This window comes from Podarcis pityusensis, assembly GCF_964106645.2.
Source record: "Podarcis pityusensis genome assembly, chromosome: 1".
NCBI classification, from domain to species: Eukaryota; Metazoa; Chordata; class Lepidosauria; order Squamata; family Lacertidae; genus Podarcis; species Podarcis pityusensis.
In genome coordinates this window covers 107761539-107782090 of record NC_138028.1, presented here as the reverse complement: position 1 = coordinate 107782090, position 20552 = coordinate 107761539, and the positions used below count along the sequence as shown (strand labels likewise).

Genomic DNA, 20552 nt, shown 5'->3' with positions numbered 1-20552 from the left:
AAAGCTGCTTTGGGTATTGCTTTGTGCAACAGAAATGTTTTGATAATAAAGTAAATTAGCTCATATGAGATATTTAGAAGTTACTTTTCTTCATAAGGCATTGCCATTGTTTGTTGGCATCTGTCCTGGGAGATGGTGGAAGAGTGCACCTTCTGGGGGCAAAGTCAAACTGTTGGGAGAGTTACAGTGCCTGCTGTGGCTGTAGAGATCGATACAGGAGTGACATGTTTTATTGCAGGTGGGGCAGATGAAAGCACCTGGTTTTGCTTCTACAGGTGCACCATAGTGTTTCTTCTCTCTGTGCTCCTCCCAGTGGTCATTTCTGCTGCTCTCTTTCGTCAAAAGAGGACGTAGCTTTGTTGTACGTTGCCTCTTTGATGCAGCTCCACCTTGCTTCGATGCTCTCTCTGGAGCAGTTCAGTAGAGCTTGTTCAACAGAATCAGAGAAGTGTTCACAGAGTTCAGTTATGACGGTTCTGGCTGTGTTGATTCGAGGCCGCACTTTCAGCTAGCTTTGTGCTATGGATCCTCCTTGGCTGGAAAAGAATTGTGCTTGCCACCAGGGAGTGATCCATGTCACAGTCAGCACTGTGGTAGCTCTGTGTGGCATGAACACAGTTTGGTACCATTTGCCTGGTGACAATCAGCAGGTCCCCAGTGTGATGATCCTCCCCAACTCTGGATGTGGATAAAAACTGTTACAGTCATTCTAAGTGGTTACCTTTAAAGAGGTCTGTGCTTTATTTCAGCAGCTTCCCTGAAGAAGAGAAAATGGTCAATATCTTTGATCATATGGTTCCACTCATATTTTTTCAGAATGAGGATACTGTTATGCATTGAGCTGAACGCACGCCTGTATTTTCAGCTCACCTTTCTCCACTTTGGCCTGCATGCAATTGGCGATAAAAAAACAGAGCAACCTGGGAGCATAAAGTTAGTTTGTGAAGTTGCCCTTGCCTCACCTTATTCCTCTTTCTCTGCAAGCATTACTCAGCATGACTCTGCCCATGTTGAGCCATAATCTAATTGCATCATGTGCTACCGAGAAGAACTACAGCTGGGACCATGGCATTGCAGCTTCAGGAGCAGACTAGGACTGCAGTCCTGTGCACAATTACATGGGAATACATTTCATTAAACACTGTGGGACTTGAGTGAACATGTTTAGCTCTGTTGACTTGCTGCCCTCCCTCAAGGATCTGTAGTCAGGCTTCCCAAGTCCCTGATTTCTATCGGAAGGTCTTGCTAGTCTACAGGTCTTGCTAGTCTAGAAGGAAGTGAGGTGCTTTTCTGATCCTTGCCCACATCAATAGTAATTCAGAGTTTGACGATAACATACTGAATTTGACTTCTCAGAAGTCTCTTTCTCAATTGTTAAGTACTAAAAGCTCGACAGCAGAACACTATATGCATGTTTACACCAGAAGTAAAGCCTACTGCATTCAGCAGGGCTTACTCCCGGGTAACAATGCAAAGGATTGAAATCCAAATCACATTTCCTATTTCCTAGAATTTTCTTTTTTACTAAGAATGGTTTATATTGTACATTGGGTTCCTTTAGAGAAGCAACTCCATAGAAAAGAATGTCTGTGTCTTCCAGGCAAGGGAGGAGTTTTATTGTAATGTATTTTACAAAGTTCTGTATTTGTGCAGTTTAGGCAAGCCTTTGAAATACCCTCTTCTACATTAACTCCTGCATGACAACACCTTTTGGATTCTCCCATATACAGTGATGTCAAGGGGAAAAGACAAAATTAGCTGTCAGCTTAGACCTTGATTGATCCCTTTTCAGCGTTGCAAGTCCTTGAAACCTTCCTGGAGCTAGAGGATAGGTACCTGTTGGTACTACTAGAACAGGCTAAGCTATTTACCCTTTAAATGTTTCAAAACTGCATTTAATCCCTCCCCCACTCCTTCCTCATGTCCTCTGGATATACCAGATATTTATCTGAACAGACTGCAGAATCCTCAGTGAGATTTCTCACATCCCTTTTGCCTGAAGTGTTTCTGACTGCTGAAACAGAAGCCACCACAAATGTAAAAGAGAGAAAATAGTTTTACTTTTCAAAATACATTTTTCAAAGTATTACTTCTGGACTCAGAAATAAGTGGAGCTTACTACCAGATGAACATTAAGTTTGGGCCTGCATGTGAGAAAAAGGTAAATTAGATGAAAATGTTCATTGAAAATTGCTGTAGACCTCATCAGTGCCTCCTAGTATTGAATAAAATGCTTTCCCCCACATTTTCCACACATTCCTCAGGAAGCTGTGGTTGGGAGATTATGTGGTCCAAGGGGATGAGAAGAAGTTCAAAAGCAGTCCAAAAGTCTGGGAAGTAGCCGGTGAGAAGTGGTGTATATAGCCAAGTACTTGAACAAATCTTTGGCTTTAGGTTCTGGTAGTATGGCCTTACATTGATATTGCACCAACAATACCACTTCTAGTGCAAACACTTAAAACCAGCATTCCTTGTTTTCCAGGGTAAACATTGGAGACTGGATAAGCCTCATGTTCATTCTTCTAGAAATTTTATAACAGTGTGAAAGAATTTAAAATTGTGCTGCCTTTATCATGCCATCACATTTTTTTTTATCAAGAAGACTCTGTCCTTTCCTCCCTTCCCCCCAATTCCGTTCCTAAAATATTGTAACTGTGGCTTATCTCTGACATGCACTGTAAGGACTCAAGACATATGGAATAATATTTTATGTTTGAAGGTACAGTAGTAAAACAACTTCCCATCATCAGTTATCACAAAAGAACTGCTTATAATCTATTTTTAACTGTGCATATACTTTCTTAGATGTATAGAAATTGAAGTGTTATCTTGACTTGGTTGATATCAAAACTTTTGGCACTTAATTATGCCAACTTTATTTGTTTATTTATTTATTGTCAGATGGCTGTAGTTATTTTTGCCATCTTTTTTTCCTGTTGTATATACAAGAAGACATTTTGAGAAAGAATGTGGTGAAGTAGAACGCCAGAGAGAGAGAGAGCGAGAGAGAGAGAGATTGTAATGATATATGATCTTCCCTGTGATGGTGTCTTCCAGACTACAACTCCCATTTTGCTCCAGCCAGTATGATGGGAGTTATAGTCCAAAACAGCTGGGTGAACAGCAGGTTGGAGAAGGTTGATAGATTCTCCTGTGTACAATTTGCTAGTAGCAGGAAGGTCTGCTATGCTGGGGTACAATATATATTTCAATCAAAATCTTGAGCAACAAAACAATTCTACACAATGATAATTGGAGCTAAAATCTCCCTGCTTTTCCGTGGGACTGTTTCAGAGTGAGCAATTGGAAAATTGCAGTCATTAACTTGGTATTTTTATATTTGTATTTTGGGATAGCTCAACAATAGATTAGGTTGGAATTAGGCTTTACAAAAATATCATTCCCGATTTGTTATTCTCAAGTAGCTTACTTGTTATATTTGCTAATTGGATTCAAGCTTCGGTTGCAGTGCTGTGACACTGGTGAGAGCTAAAAACATTTCAGACAACAATACATGTATTGAAGTCTGCCTACAATACAGGTTTTCTTTCATTCTTTCAATATTTTAGTTATGTGGGGTCTGTTCTGTTACATACAATGAGTTTCCAGACCCATTGTATGTAATGGAACTAAAACATTGAAAGAACAACAACAACAACAAAAACAACAACACCTGTATTGCTAGCAGACTTCAATGTACGGCATATATATTGTCATGGTCTTGTGCCAGTGATAATGTAACATTAGCCATAGCTATTGGGCAGTGTTGTGTTATCACTTTTTCTTGCTCCACTGTGTGGCGCTGGTGGAAACGAGGAGGGCAGTATGCTAAGAGTCCAGGATGCCAGTAGAGGATTATAATTCTACACCTCTTCTTCTTGACAGTTAAGTGGTTGCCTTGGCAACTGATGCAGATTTTAATGACTGTCAATACAGTGCTTTATAAATAAGCAGTTGTACTGCTTGATCATATGCATGTTTCCTTTGAAGTGAGTCTCACTACACTCAACTGGACTTGCTTCCAAGTAAGTGTGCATCAGGTTGCAGTTCACATCCAAAACTTTAAGGGTTGGCTCCAGATGTAGTTCGAGTAGATGCATCAAAATTGACTGGTTGGCATTCAGCTAAGTTTTACTCTGAGTAGACCCAGTAGATTACCGAACATGATTAAGTTCGATCCATCATATTTTAATAAGTTTACTTGAGTAAAACTTAGTTGAATACTACCCATAGTATTTAAGTTAGTCCTAAGGCTGCAAATAAAATTTTGTAAAATTTTGTAACTCTGGATCGCTGCAACCTTCTTCACTATTGGATCCTGTTGGGTTTAGGGGCTCAGGGATCACTCCCCAATTCACCATGGATCCACAAAATAATAGTGTGTGTTGTCAGTTTGCATGTGGGTTAGGAAGTGCAGCCCAGTTGGCAGAGGGAGATTTTTCTGCCATATGAGAGCAACAGTGTCTACTGAAAAAATAGGGGGGATATAGCATCTTATCATATCTCAGCAAACCCTGGGTACTACACAATGCTCTATGTTCCTTGCTCACATGTATGGAAAGGGTGATGAGGTTCTGGACCAGGCTTCCTCAGCCTTGGCCCTCCAGATGTTTTGGGACTACAATTCCCATCATCCCTGACCACTGGTCCTGCTAGCTAGGGATCATGGGAGTTGCAAGCCAAAAACATCTGGAGGGCCGAGGTTGAGGAAGCCTGTTCTGGACCTTATCACCCATTATGCCATGACTTTTGGGACTTTAAATGCCAACAACTGCTGTAGAATCATCTAGCAACAAATGTCAGAGCAGCATATCAGCCCTACATTTGTGAGAGTAACTATCCTCCACAATTCTTTGGCAAACTTGAAATATCTGTTTTAGTAAAACTTCATTAAACATTTTCCTGTAGATTTTATGTACTTCATTTCCCATTATGCCAATTATGAAGACACTGTGTCAAGGAATAAAATTAATTACCTGTAATTCTTGTTCTCAGAAGACAGCAGCATGAGCCTGAGAGTCAGGGTCTATTGTGCAAGGGTAGAGATGTGTTGTGACATTTAGCTCATATTTCTCCAGAGGTTTCGCCTTTCTAATCATCCTGCCTCTCCCACCCCAATTCTTCTAGTGCTGAAAAATATTCATTGTTGCATCACAATTCACAATCATGGACACGGGCATGATATAAAAGTACTGCTAATGCTTGATCCAACCCGTCTTTGTGTAACTACCTTTAGTAAAATCTTACAGAGCGGAAGGACCGGTTCCTAATTTTGGCACTGCTGAATGTGCTTGCCTGGAATATGAGCGGGGCGGGCGGGAAGAGGAGTATGAGGCAGACAAAACAAAAACCTGATGCGGCAACATATATGGTAACAAGCAATTGGAAATGGTGATAAATTAGGATTCTTTATTTAAAAGGCACCTTTTAAAACTAAATTGTAAATCTTTCTCAGATACCTTTTGTGATATGGAAAAGAATATAGAGGCTGCTGGAAGACATAGCTATGATTACTCAGTCTCTACACAAACTGGAGTATAAGACAAGTCTGTGAATCTGAACCACCTTACGATATGTTTATAGCAATCTCATACCTTCAGTCACCCAAAATCGTTTCAGGAGATGTGAGAGAGGTGTACTGTATGTGTATGTGTGTATGGAGAACCTTTCGAGGACCACATGCAAAGGATACAGAGCAATTTTGGGCACATATTCATATTGATCACTTCAATTACCCTAAGCAAATACAGAGGGAGAATATGCTAACTTATGTTGCAGACCATTTGTCAATGTAGATAAATGGGACCAGTTCTCTCCAGTGGCCAACATATTCCAGCCAAGAACCTGTAATACAGGGAGTAATTAGAAAATCATTCTTCTTCTTCTTCTTCTTCTTCTTCTTCTTCTTCTTCTTCTTCTTCTTTATTTATTTATACTTCACCTATTTCCCTGATGGCACTTAAGACGGCTTACAGATAAAAATAGAAGCTGCTAAAAACAGAATTGTTTTTTGAAACAATTAAAACAATTAAAAATTCATACATTGAGAAAATTAAAACTACATACATATATACATGATAGAAATACGGATGAAGCCAGTTCTGTGAGATGCACTTCACAATACAGAGTAAGCCAACACTTTCTAGTATGCTTGACATGAGAAAGCAAAAATGGTGATGTTGGAACTTAATGCAGTCATCTTGCTCTAGAATATGCAGTTTTTAATTTGATTGGAATGCTGGTTTTATGAAATACATCATTTATTTATTGGTTTGCTTGAGTGTGTTTCAGTTAGCCTTTGAAATATTCATACGGCAGTTAGAATACTTTGGGTAGCTGTTTTGAAAGCTGCACACAGTTCATTCTTTTTAGTTCAGCTGGGGTCCTGTGTCCCTTGAAAACACTTCCCCCATCACTAAGTGAGGTGAAGAGAAACTTCCATCCATACCAGAGCAAAGATGATGGAACTTGGATGTAGAGGGAGAGGAAGGGAAGTCCTTATATTATGTAAAGCGTGTTTTAGCTTTAACAAGGTTATTTAATTGTATGCAGGCCTACGTGCCAGTGCCATTGGCATTGGCAGAAGAACAAAAATGTAATAAGCACTTGTTGCTTTTCATCCATATATTGATACTTTTTTTTATTCTTTCTCGTGAACCTTTGGGGTTGCAGTCTAATTATTGCTGATCCTCACTAATGACTCTTTCAGGGATTATCTCTTACAATGTCAGCCATCTGCTACAGTTTAGAGTAATGAACTAACTGGGTACAATTAAGGTTTAGTCTTAAGTTAAAAACAAAATTCTGATGTCTCTCGGAACACACTTGGATAAAGCCTCAGTGTCATGTCAGTATTGTAGTTACATTGATCAACATTTACTTTGACATGTTTCCTTTGATGTATTAGTTTTGATGGCTGTTTTGGATTTTGTTTTGCAGCCGTGGATTTGATGTCAATATTTGTGATTTTAATGGGGATGGTTTTATATATTTTATTATTGTTTTTCTGTTTTGGATTGTAAACTACCTTTAGTTTCTCTGAAAATTAGCAGGGGTAGTTTTTAAAAAATAAACAACCGCATTTATAATTCAGCTATATAAAGAACAGGATGTTTTTTCTCTGTTGATTTCTCCCCCTCTATATAAATGCTAGCCTTAACGTTTCCCAGTGTCCATCCCATTATCTCCCATTTCCCCTCTGAAAAAAAGGAAAAAGTAATTTCTGCCAAATCTGTTGCATACTAAAATATTAATACTACAGTTGCCCATAATATTCTAAACTTCTTGCATTTTTGAGACATTTTATAAAATATCATGTCACAAATTATATTGGGTGAAAATATTGCAAGTGGTTTTATTGTCTAGGTTGCAGCATTATGGTTATGCTGATGTGCACTGATAGGAGTGTTGGAAAGGAATAAATATCAACTGGGATAATGGGATAAATGTTTCTTTTAGTACCTAGCACATCCTTTTACCACATGCACATCCCACCATGCTTGTGGCTTTGGGTTGGGGTTTCTATATTTAATTAATATTAGTCCATGATAATGTCAATGTGTTCATTCAATAATGCTAAAGAAATTGGCCACCAAGCCAGCTAAATGTAGTCATGGCTCAGGCCCACTGAAACCAATGGGACAAATTCATGAGTAACTAAGAGTGAAATCCTTTACATGGTTGGTTATTCAGTGGAGATTCCTTCCAAGAAAGTGGATATAGCAGGATAGACTTATATCATGTAAACTTACTTTAACTGAAGCAGAGACATGGACATGGACAGGTTGGACACAGAGGAATGGTGGGAGGAACAAGCCCCAAAAGAAGAAGGCTCAGAACCAGAGCTAGGGACAACAATGAGTGGTCAGAGGGAGAAGACTGGAGGGGGGTGCTGAAGAAGTAACAGAGTGGAGGCAGGGTGGTGAAGAAGCACGGGAGCCCCCCCTCCTGCTGTGACAAGCTCCCCTCCTCCCAGTCTCCCAGAACCAGGAGAGGCATGAAGAGAGCGGAAGAGAAGTTAGCTTCATGCAGGTGCAGTCTCAGATTGCCTGGGGGAAACCCTGAAAAGGAGGGGATTTAGGCAGCTGCTTCATGGGAGCAAGACCTACTGAGCCCCTTGGGCTTGCTGATCGGAAGGTTGGCGGTTTGAATCCCCATGACGGGGTGAGCTCCCATTGCTCTGTCCCAGCTCCTTCCAACATAGCAGTTCAAAAGTATGCCAGTGCAAGTAGATAAATAGGTACTGCTGCGATGGGAAGGTAAACAGTGTTTCTCTGTGCTCCGGCACTTGTCAGGGTCCTCCGTGCGCCTGTAGTGGTTTAGTCATGCTGGCCACACAACCCGGAAATTTGTCTGTTGATAAACGGCAGCTCCCTCGGCCTGAAAGCGAGATGAACACTGCAACCCCATAGTCGCCTTTGACTGGACATAACCGTCCAGAGGTCCTTTACCTTTACCCTTTACCTGTGCTTCTTAGGCTTGAAACTCTTGTGCAGATCCTATTTTTTGTAATAAAGAGTTAACCCCACTTACTTCATATGATTTACTGCTGGCTCGCCCCTGTCAGACATTGAGCTGAATGTAACCAGAATTCTTTTCACAGTTAAAACACTCTTTTATTTTTAATTTCTCTTTCCCCTAAAAAAGCAACATATTGCTTGAAGTAATATTCCTTCCAGGTTATTTATGTGTATATATTTCTGTGATCTTTTGGTATTTTTCTGGTGATGGGTTTTACTCGTTGCCACCTGTGCTTCAGTTCAGTCCATCCGACAGAATCTTCAGGCATTATGATGATGAATTAAGTAAACATCTAAGAGGAGTAGTGAGCACAAATGTGTTAGATCTGCCCTGCCACTGTTCTGACATGGAGGCTTTCCATGGTTTTCCGTAGTTCTAAAGCACATGTGGATCCATAAGTAAGACAATGGTAATGGTGATGGTGAGAGTTGAACAAGCACACACTCCCCCCCCACCAGTCTGTTTACTTAATCATAATGTGTGAAGTGGGCTACTGTGTATATCAAAGGTCAGTTGACTATATAATTTCATACAGAATATTTTTAGACGATTGAATAATTAGCAAGTTGCCAACATGGAACAGGAAAAGTGGCGGCACAATTTCTGAAACATTCTTATTTTATTAAACAGAAAGGAGGTGCTAATATATTCAGCAGAATCACAGGCCTACGTTCTAAGTATTGTAAATAAATCCATCAAAGCGGCACTCCAGTGATTTCTGCAGATATGTCTTTAGTAGAAACTTTAAAATGTTGAGCACTGCTGATAATATAAATGCATGGTTTTTCTCAAGCACATTTGTATAACATTAGCTTTTCCCCCTCTGCAGCGAAATAATAATTTGCATAGGAAATATGCGTTTTGAAGTATGTTCAAGTCCTTTTGTTTCTCTTTATAAATGTGGGCTTCCTCCAGCATGCATAGCAATCTTATTGCTGTTTATAGGATCACTTATCCCAGAATTAGAGAGGCATCTGAGAGCCCCTGATCTTGCAAGGGTTGTTGAGTCTTCCCCGTCCCCTGGTAGCAGATTGTAGTACAAACAATAGTACCATGATCCATTGTAATATGTGGGGAGATCCCACATTCACCTTTGTAAACAAGTCACATGTAGAAATGAATTCTGTTTACCTGTTTGTGTCAAATGTCAGTGACGCATAAACCATTTTTGAATGGAGTGTGCCATGTCCGAATAGTACCAGTAATATGTGGGGAGATCCCAGATTCACCTTTGTAAACAAGTCACATGTAGAAATGAATTCTGTTTACCTGTTTGTGTCAAATGGACCCTGTCAGTCCATTTTTGAATGGAGTGTGCCATGTCCGAATAGTACCAGTATAATTGTATGAAATTTTTGCTTTTTAATCTGTCATCACAGAAATAGGGGGCTAGTTGAGACCGATTTCTATGTGATTATGGACTCTCTTCAAACCCCCCACAAGATTTGTTCAAGGTCACAGGCAGCATAACAAAACAAGCCAATGTTCATCGTCATAGAGGAAACTATAATAAAAATAAGATGTTGCAACCTGTCATCAAATACAAGAGAATTTATCCTCTTTTTCCTGATAGGCCTTATTTATAGATTTAAAATACAGTCATACCTTGGATCCTGAACGCCTTGGTACTCGGACGTTTTGGCTCCCAAATACCGTAAAGTGAGTGGAAGTGAGTGTTCTGGTTTGCGAACGTTCTTTGGAACCCAAATGTCCGACGGTTCTTTCGGGGCTTCCAATTGGCTGCAGGAGCTACCTGCAGCCAATCAGAAACCACACTTTGGTTTCCTGAACGTTTTGGAAGTTGAACGGATTTCCAGAACAGATTCCGTTTGGCTTCCAAGGTACGACTGTAATGATAAGTAACCAGAGCCATACTTGCAACTGGGACTTCTAGAAAATGGATAATTTCCATCATTTTCACATCTGCACAGTGTCGGTTGTAGGCTTTAAAGGGCACTTGGGCATGTTACCCTCATTGCCCAAACTCACCACTGTCACCCTTATTTGCTGAGTTCCCTTCTCCTCTGGGCTCAGCCTGCATTGCCACCCAGAAAGATGAGGCAAGTGGAGTCTGCTGCCCCTTCTCTCCGCTGTCACAGAGGGGCTAGGTGAACAGCAGCAGCAGCAGCAGCAGCAGCAGCAGCAGCAGGGCTATGAACCTCTAGGGTTCATCAATGGAGCCCCTGCTAGAATGTGGATGTTAGCAAGTGCCGAGCAGTGCCAACCTCAAGTGCCAGTCTTGTATTTGCAGTAGCCTCTTACATGTGCAGTGCTTTTAATTTATGAACATGTCTCTTACAGACAGCACTTTTGTTCATTTGTAGACTTATTATCAGGTGAAATAGAATCTGTGTTAAGGATAGGCAGATTTGTCAGTTTCAGTTTTATCTTGGTTTGTCTCCCCCCCCCCCCCAAAGGCCACATTTTGACATCTGTTTGCATTTTCTTTTTTTAAAAATTCCTCATGAAAATTCATTAGTATTTTAATGCAAATATGTCCTAATATGCACATTTTTTAGTGGAATTTTTGCCTAATTTTTGTACGTTCCTTAATCTAATATATGCATTTTTATGCAAACTTTACTACTGTATATGTTTTCTTGTGCATATTACTTGGCCAGAGAACTGCACCACAAAATTCAGAGAAGTGTGATTTCGAAGGATGGCTGTGTTTTCGTTCTCATATGCTTTCAGAATGTGTGAATTACCTCAGTTTGTCTTTAAACATTAAGTGGGTTGAGTTTTCTCCCATCCCTATTCTGTGTAACAAGTTTTTATACTTCGTAAACTGCTCAGGAGATTATTTCAGTATCAAGTGGTATGTAAATTAAATATCCAGAATTGGCCTCCGCAGTCACACTGTGTTCATGGAAGACAATCTTACTCAGCTACGAGTGATCGCCAAAGGAGAAAAGAAGAAGAAATTAAATAATAATGTGTCCTTTTTATTATAGATATGGAGTCTGGAGAGCGGTTAACATCAACAGCAGCATCAGCTTCCTCTACTACAGCGACGTCGTCTCCAGCATCTTCATCCTCTTCTGTTGTTTCAGCAGTTTCCAAAGGTAGCCTTTCTTCTGGAGCTGCCTCACTTAGCTCCACAATCAACACCTGTGGTGAATATGCCTTACCAATTCCTTTTTTACAATGTGGTTTGCTTGGGTCAATGTTCTCCTGAAAGATTATTTCAGGACTTTTGCATGCAGGGCTGTCTTAAGCATATCCGGCGCCATGGTGCAAAGCTCCCTCTGGCTCCCCCCCCCCATTTCCCAGAGTTTTTTAGGGAGGATGGTGCTGGTGGTGGGGCTGGAGGAGGCAGGCAGCGGCTGGAGGGCAGCTCCTCCGGCGGGGAAGAGGCGGAGGCTGGACCGGGACCTCCTGGCTCAGCTGGCTGCTTCGTGCCGCGGTGGCCATGGCAGACGGACGCTCCGGGTGTGGCGCTGCTTCGGAGCAGCATGGCGGAGGCGGGCGAGGACAGCGAGCTGATGCTGGGAGGCTGTTTGCATGTTTGGAAACTGAATAAATGCTAAAAGAACAATGGAACTTTTGCTTGATGAGAAGAGCTTACAAAAAAAGAGGGAAAGTATTTGCCACATGGAGTAACAGGAAACGGATATGGCTGCCTGTCTAATGTTGTACACGCAAAGACTACACCTGGATGTAGAGCCCTTGTGGTGCAATGGATGGATGGCAGAGGGAGGGCTGGCAGGGATGTGACCAACTGGTCAACCACATGCCCCTGTTCCACACTGTTCTTAATCACTTGGATTGAACACCTGAATAGGGCTGCAGTGCGCCTGTGATGGGTGAATTTGAATTTTGTGTTTAATTGCTGATTAATTGCATAACACAGTGGGCAAGACCAGTGTTACATAGAATGTTCTCAGGTGTATGGTTAGGTCTTTGAACAACAGCAAAACATGAGCATACCAGTGCTTCATTGCTGTGATCCTGCAACAATACTTATGCAATTGCTGTTCACGCTGCATGGTTCAATAAAATCTAGTAAATGCTAAATTTACTAGATACTCCAATATGAACACAATTGCATCCTTACCTTTCTTTTCAACTCCCAGTCTCATTGTTCACGTGACCTCTGAGACGCACATGATAATTTGTTAGTTTACCAATCTCAGTGTGTGCAAAGTTCAGGAGAAAAACATCTACTTAGATAATTCACCATTTATCTTTTACAGTATTAGCAGTTATTGTTTTCTGTGATATAAAGTCACAAACACCTTCATCTCGGCTTGCAATTAGAGAGGCTCAGGTTTCCTCCAGTTCAATATAATTATTTTCTTTGCAGTAATCAATAGTCTATTAAGCAAGCTTGTAATAAACTTCAGTAATTCTGCCACACAAATCCCAAGGCAGAGACCGAGCCCAGGCTGGAACCCAGGGTGTTGTGCCAGAGAGATTGTATTACAGATAATATGTTATTTGTGGGTACTTTGAAATCAGCTATAACTGTATAGTGCGATTTTGGAAAAAATACTTTTTCAAATGGGTGTAATTTGAGCACAGTAATTATGTTACACATACATTTTAAACCATTACCTTTTTGAATCAGGAGCCAGTTACTCAAGAGTAGTCTTTTGAGTATTCCCATACAGCTCAGTTCAGTGGCCCGTCCCTGAGGGCTGTATCAAAGTTTATGCTATAAGTAATTACTGGGGATATGCTTGTAAGACCCTCCTACAAATGGAACAAAGGGTTAAGAAATGTATTATGACATAAACCTCCATACAGTGCAGTCCATTTCATCAGATAGGTGTTATCCTGAATTACAGGTTGGCATATACACAACCTCTAAATGTGTAAACACAATGACATCTAAAATGGACACCTGAGTTCAGATCCCTGTACTAAAAAGAAAAGGAGGGAGAGATTCATCATGCGTGAAGGAGGGAAAGAGGAGGAGAAGGTTCACATAGTGCCAAACCATAGTTTGGCATTACGTTTGAACAAGTCCCTATGTGGAAATATGGTTACATGGTTCAGAGCATTAGTTATACAGTGGTACCTCGGGTTACAAACACCTTGGGTTACAAACACTTTGGGTTACAGACTCCACTAACCCGGAAGTATTACCTCGGGTTAAGAACTTTGCTTCAGGATGAGAACAGAAATCACCTGGCAGCGGGCCAGCGGCAGCAGGAGGCCCCGTTAGCTAAAGTGGTACCTCAGGTTAAGAACGATTTCAGGTTAAGAACGGACCTCCGGAACTAATTAAGTTTGTAAACAGAGATACCACTTTACAATGAAATCTGTTGGTTGGATGAACATTCAAACCTTATATCAAGGTTCTGAGCATATTTAGTTGGAAGTGCTTGGGTGTTTGGTACCTGCAGCTACAGAGTGTATGAATGGGCTTCCTTGGATGCATCCAGCTAGCCCTCTCCTCCAGGTTCCAATGCATGTGATGGCAAGTCTCCCTTGACTGATGCACAATCAGCTATCAGTCTGCACGCCTTTGTGATTGGCCAGTGTTCGTGTCCTCATGGAAGGAGCCCTCCACATATGCATCTGTACTGGCTGGGGCATAGCTCATTGTCATGTGAAAGGGCTAGAAGGTCATTTCTTGGAAGACCCTTCATGCATTGGATAGCTACCCGCAGGAGCAGAATGCATGAACTTTAACTTAAGATGACTTTAAATGAAAGCGACTTACTACCTAGTACACAACTATGTTTACAATCGTGTTGTAAACTCAAATCCAAAAATCAGCCAAATTCAATCACTTATATTAAGACTATTGCTCTCATAGAACTTGCTCCCACAGGAGGCAGTGACTACCAGCTTGGATGGCTTTAATAGAGGATTAAGCAAATTCATGGAGGACCAGGCTATCAGCCTTGGCTAGGCACAATGGCTGTGCTCTGCCTCCACTGTCAGAGGCTTTACACTCCAAATACCAGTTGCTGGGAATCGTAGATGAGTGCAGAGTATTGTTGTATTCGTGTCCTGCTTGTAAGCTTCCCATAGGCATCTTGTTGGCTACTGAGAATTGGGTGCTGGACTGGATGGGCCTGATTCATCTGACTCTTCCTGTGTTCTCATCTAGACCCCAGCTCTGAATTTGTACATGTTATTTTATGGCTGACGTTTGAAAAGTGAGGTGCACATATTTCCTTCAACATATGCATGGACTTAATGTAAGACATATACCTAGACTTTCTACAACCAGAGCACACATTTTAACCTTCACTGTATTAGTACATGCATTTTGATGTAAGTTTTTTTCATGCTTACCCCTCTTTTTTATTTATAGTTTTTAAATATTGGTACCCAATTACTACAAATGTTAATTAAAATAGATGTTTATTTGATCTGCAGTCACTCCTGATGATTAGGCTTTCTTCTCAATTATTTTTTTTTAAGCACAGAAGGCACATTTGCCACTACTGTGAATTTTACGCTTCTAATATTGAGAGGCATGTTACAACAAGCTGTTCAAAGATCAGTGTTTTTAGGGAAAACAACAGTCATGGTTTTTGGGTGCTATTTCTGTGTGCAAATCAGATAATGAGAAGAATCATAGGAATGAAGCTTTCACTCCCATAAACTAAAAGGTAACCTCAGTAAAAGGTATCACTTTCTCTCCTTTATGTGGTTATGAGAATTGCCTTCTGAAGCCCTTGGAAAAGAGAATGTCTGCATATCTCCAGTATCTTAAATGTGCAACTACTGGGGTGCAGTGGGATGGGTGTGTGTGTGAAATCTAGATGATCAAATTTGTGCCTCTCTTGCTTTGCAAAGGATTTTGTTCACCAATGTTTTATGTTTAAGGCATTAGTTAAGTATTTATCCCTTTTAGTTCTTTTGAAAAGGCTTATTATAGTGCAGCACAAAATTCATTAATATTAATAAAGGCATTTGCCTTTATCGTTCCTTGTTACTAAGACACCAGCACTGTCGAAATGGATGCTGGCCTTTTGGGTAATACTTTCAATCATTTATCTATGTACTGGCTAGTAGAATTTCAAAAGCTTTGCTGAAAAATATTCAACCTATTATAATGTAAGTCAAGAGTCTTAAGCAATGTAGTTTTGTATTAAATTTCATTATGCAAAACATGCATGCAGAAAGCTGGCACCTTTAAACGGGAACGAAAACTAAAACCGAAAAATGAAAGGAAATACAAATATTCATCTCCAGCCAGAATATTAATGTATCAGGAAACAAAAAGATAATGAGTCGGAGGAAAGGAGAGAATCGGTATAATTCACCGTGCTGTCATATGACTTGCTTTGAGGACAAGCCAGAAACACATTCCTTTTTGAACGTATTTCTTATGTTTTCTTAAAACACATATTTTAAAATTAATATCTTTGGTTCTTGCTTGCATATCCTGGAAAAATGTTTTCAAGAGCCTGATTGTAATGTTTTCATGTTACAGAGTGTTATTTTTATGAGTCTTTGCAAGTGTAGCAAAATTGTGCTCAATATTCTGACTTGGCTCATCCTAAAATTACTGTTTGAATTTAAAATGATTTCAGTGCTTGTTTGCACGATCGCTTTGATGCCTTTGCCTCTTCATGTACAGTAGTTCAAATTTGGATTTATAAATATGGTTCTGTTAAGCATAAGGCTAAAGCGTCTGCATAATGAGTTCACCCTGGAGCAGTTAGAGCTAACTTACCAACAGACCTGCTGGGCTTACACTGAGTACAAGGTCAGTCCACATAGCTGTGGCACACAGGGCTCAGATCTCCAACAGACGGGAATGACCAAGTGGCTTAGCAGAAAAAGCACAGAGGTCTGCCACTGTTGCTTCCCATCATCTGCTGCCTGAGAAAATTGTTGCACTCAGTCTAATGGTAATGGACAAAATATATCTGGAAATTACTGTTGGTGCCCCTCGATGTTGAGAGGGCTGGTGTTCGACACAAAATGTGCAATAACATATAAGCATGTCTAACTCAAGCCATATTCTGTCATAGTAGAGCTCTGATACACATGGACACTGACCCTGGGAAGTCTGGTTTAAATTGATTTATTGTTGCAATTATCTTTACTTAAGCAAATTTTGGGTTTTTAGTGATCCAGCATAGAAAGAAGCTAGCGTCAGACCACAGTCTCACAGAAGTGTTTGTTTGAAGGGCCATGGTGACAGGAGACTTCTCTGCATTTCGAGTTAGCCCAGATTAATGACTTGCCCTATAGAGGCAGCCAACACCAATTATAAGTGGCCTGTTTGTGGCTGTTTGCACTTACTTCCCTTAATTCATGTGCAAATACGCTTTCCTTTGCCTTTCCCCTAGATGGCTTTCCTTGCATCGCTTCTGCTTCTGACGTTTGCCATGTGCAACTGCTGTTTTACTGCTCTTCCTGTGTCACTTAAGTAACGCCAGAAGTTCTAGGCCACTTAGGTGGAGCTCACAACATGACTTCTTTCTCTTCTTGGAAAATGGGACAACACTAGTGTTTCTTCTGATAACTGCAGTGTTCCCCCTGTCTTTACCATGCATGGGCAATTAAAACAAAAGAGTAAAGGATGTTTGGAAGTAAAGGGATTTGTTCTATGCGCAAATGCTCTGAGGATGCAAATAGTACCACCTAGTGATCATTTATAAACATCACAAGAATTATCCCTCAGCATAATAGAAACAGCAGCTGAAAAGTGGGGAGAGAGAAGCAAGAGGGATGGATGAATCTGGCAGTTCAGTTTATTCTTTTGTCAGTCTTAAATTCAGTACTCCTAATAGACACATTATTGTATGCAGTTTTGGCTACTACACATATTTTTCAAGCAATATTCCCCAATAAAATACATTTTCAATGTTATTTTCACTAAAATATGACTTTTAATTGGAGAACTGCTTCGCAAAATTTGGAGAAGTACAAATTTTGAAGGAAAGCTGTGTATTGGTTTGCCTATTAGTATGAGAAGTGTAAATTATGTAATTTCTCATTAAAATGCAAACAAAAATAGAATCACTCTTCATACCTACTATCTATCAAGTGACCTCTCCCTCATTGAAGTCTTCCTCATACCCTGTGAGATATGTTGGGTGAGAAATATTGATAGACCCAAGGCGACCCAATGAGCTTTGAGGCAGAGTGGGATTGGAATTCAAGTCTTCCTGGTCCAAGTCTGATACTCAATAATCTAAAAAGAATTCTGCTGAATTAGTTCCATCTGGTCTACCACCGTTTCCCACACAGTAGCCAACCAGATGCCTATGGGAATCCCATAAGCAGGACATGAGGGCAACAGTCCTCTTCTGCTGCTAGTTCCCCAGCAACTGACATGCAGAATCACTATTAAAAAAATGAATGGAATATTTTGTGCATCAACATTAAATTGCTTTAATTCTGCTTTAAAAACAATAGGTGTTTTGAGTGTGCGAGCAAAAATAGTGGCCCTAACAATGCATCGCTTTGTCATTTGCTTCAGATTTATTTTCTGTTTAGGAGAAGATGCCATTATTTGGATTGTCCCACTGAAGTAAAATAAAAGATTTGTATGTTAGTTAATGGGAGAAGAAAGCTCCTCTTTGTGTATTTTCTAACTATAGAAAGATCTAGCACTTAATCCTTCGCAGGTACACGAAAAGAATGTAGCACCTTAACCATGTCAAAATTATTATGATCCCTTTAGTTGGAAGGCAACTTGAGTTTTCTTTTGTCAGATAATAAATATTTGAAAAAATCAGTGAAAGCTTCTCTTTTAAGAAGAGGAGAACAATTAATATGATGGGTAGTAGTTTTGCTCGGAGTTGGGCCATTAGAATTTGTGAACACGCCTAAGTTAAGACCATTCATTTCAGTGGACCTGGTCTGAGTGAAACTTAGTTGAATACCACCCGATATATTTGCAAGAACGTCACAAGAGCAGAATGTGTGTGTCTTTGTAGTGTGTTTTCATATGTTGCATTTCCCCCTTCAGGACATTTATTCAGAACAGCTGGGGATCAACCGTGTAACCTGTCCACAGTGTCGAGTGCCTTCCCAATGGTCAGCCACCCAGTCTTTGGTCTACATACAGCCAGCTCAGGGCATACAGAATTTGGTGGCTTGGGGACACTTGGTACACCCACAGCCTTAGCAGCACATCCCCAACTAGCACCTTTTCCAGGTAAGCACTCATTACAAGAAATACTAATTGGAAGGTGCGACTGTGAAGGTTCCTAACCTAAGTAGGTGCAAATTTTATATATTCCATTACTAAGGGTAGAATAGCAGCTCAAGAATAAATTTTTATTTTACTGGTTGTTTGTTTGTTTGTTTTTTTTTAAAAAAACAATTTAAAAAACCCCATATTTTCAGTCTTAATAAAGGCAGTTTGGATGAACATAAGCAGAACTGGAAATGCCTGATCAGGAGCCAAATGGTCAAAATCAATTCAAGTGTTTCAGAGTAATAAAAAAATTCAGGCTTGGCACAATATTTGGAAACTAGTATCCATTCATTTCAGCTTTCAAGCGTTTACTTTCAAGTAATCATGTTTATAGAATTATACACTCTTGATGGGTGGGGTGGCTTTAATTTAGCTATCTTCAGTGTCACCATGTTTGTTTGTTTTTATCTTACGGATTATTATTAGACCCTGAGAATCCAATTTTTAAAAATACAGGCAAGTCTCTAGCTCTCATGATTTCAGGAATAGGCTTGAAAATGTGGTGGCAGAAAGACCAGGGGAAAAGGGGGGGGGGGGAGAGAGAACAATAAAAAGGTGGTTATCATTGTACTTCAGAGGCCTCAGGGTGCAATATTTTTTTCAAGGACCGAATCATAATTATTGAGTGATTGTTTTAGCATCACAATTTTGGGGTTTTAAAAAAAGAAAAATAAACAACATTTTTGGTAGAATAGGTGCACGCTGGCAGAAACTGAAGCTTGATTTCTGTCATGCTTATGAAAACAATATGAAAACTACAGTAAAATATGCAAATTAGGTATGGCTTTCCTTTTATGATAGTTGGCTCTCAGAGATTATGCCAAAGATGGGTACAACAAATAGAACTGCAATCATTTGCACACTTGGCAGTCATCCTTACTTGGGAGTAAACTCCACTGAACTCAGTGTCTTCAGGTAAACATGAATAAAGATGGTACCACTTACATTTATGATGGAAAATTTAGGATGAGCATACTGTGGTAAAATAATGTATTCCTCATTTGTTAGAAATCTTTCCCCACAGTTAAGATAGCATATACAGTGGTACCTCGGGTTACATACGCTTCAGGTTACATACACTTCGGGTTACAGACTCTGCTAACCCAGAAATAGTACCTCGGGTTAAGAACTTTGCTTCAGGATGGGAACAGAAATCGTGCTGTGGCAGCGCAGCAGCAGCAGGAGGCCCCATTAGCTAAAGTGGTGCTTCAGGTTAAGAACAGTTTCAGGTTAAGAACGGACCTCCAGAACGAATTAAGTACTTAACCTGAGGTACCACTGTAGTTTTGTTATTTATTTGGACATAAGTGTAGTTGTGCCTTGGTTGTGGCTTGAATATGCCATGAATGATGAAAACATATTTTTACAATTCTTTTTAGCACAGCAGATGTTTCTGTGACAGTGCCTAAGCTCATTGATTCCTCCCCCCACCCCTGGTTACGTCAAGTGTCCCAATTTTGTCTATAAAAGGTTTTGCTCTTGGATTGTGTCATATTTGCTCTTCCTGTTTCAGAGAGTTAATCAGCAGTCCTGTCTTGCTCTAAGAGATGAGAAATCCTTTTCCATTCTAGAAAATAACTGATTATACTTCAGTAGCATTTGTATTTTAGGGTGCTCTAAGGAATTGGACCTTTCGTAATTCACTATAGAGCAACAGACCTTACCCCTAAGACTTTTTGAATGTTTTAGCTAGCCACAGGCCACCCTGTCTATATAGATTTTCTTTTCATTCATAAGGTACAGTTCTATTGAGCATGAAAACAATTTGAAGGTAGATAATATTGCGATATTTTATATTTGATCAGTAAGGCTGCAATCCTGTACCCACTTTACTAAGATGTGAGTCCTTTCTAACTCGATAGGACTTCCTTCTGATTAGACATGTAGGATTGCACACTGTAATGGATAT

At 40.1% G+C, this 20552-nt stretch overlaps 1 protein-coding gene across 15 annotated transcripts in view; it reads left to right on the top strand.

Moving 5' to 3' along the window:
- BAZ2B (bromodomain adjacent to zinc finger domain 2B) overlaps positions 1–20552 on the top strand; it is a 183808-nt gene that overhangs the window by 90888 nt on the left and 72368 nt on the right. For 12 of the 15 annotated variants that reach the window (XM_081004889.1, XM_081004890.1, XM_081004891.1 and 9 more), the window contains 2 exons: positions 11475–11636; positions 18413–18601. In XM_081004889.1, coding sequence (XP_080861015.1) covers positions 11477–11636; positions 18413–18601 — 349 coding nt within the window. In that variant the 5' untranslated portion in view covers positions 11475–11476. Of the gene's footprint in view, positions 1–11474; positions 11637–18412; positions 18602–20552 lie in introns of those variants that run through there. The other 3 variants (XM_081004894.1, XM_081004895.1, XM_081004896.1) reach the window with 1 other exon arrangement.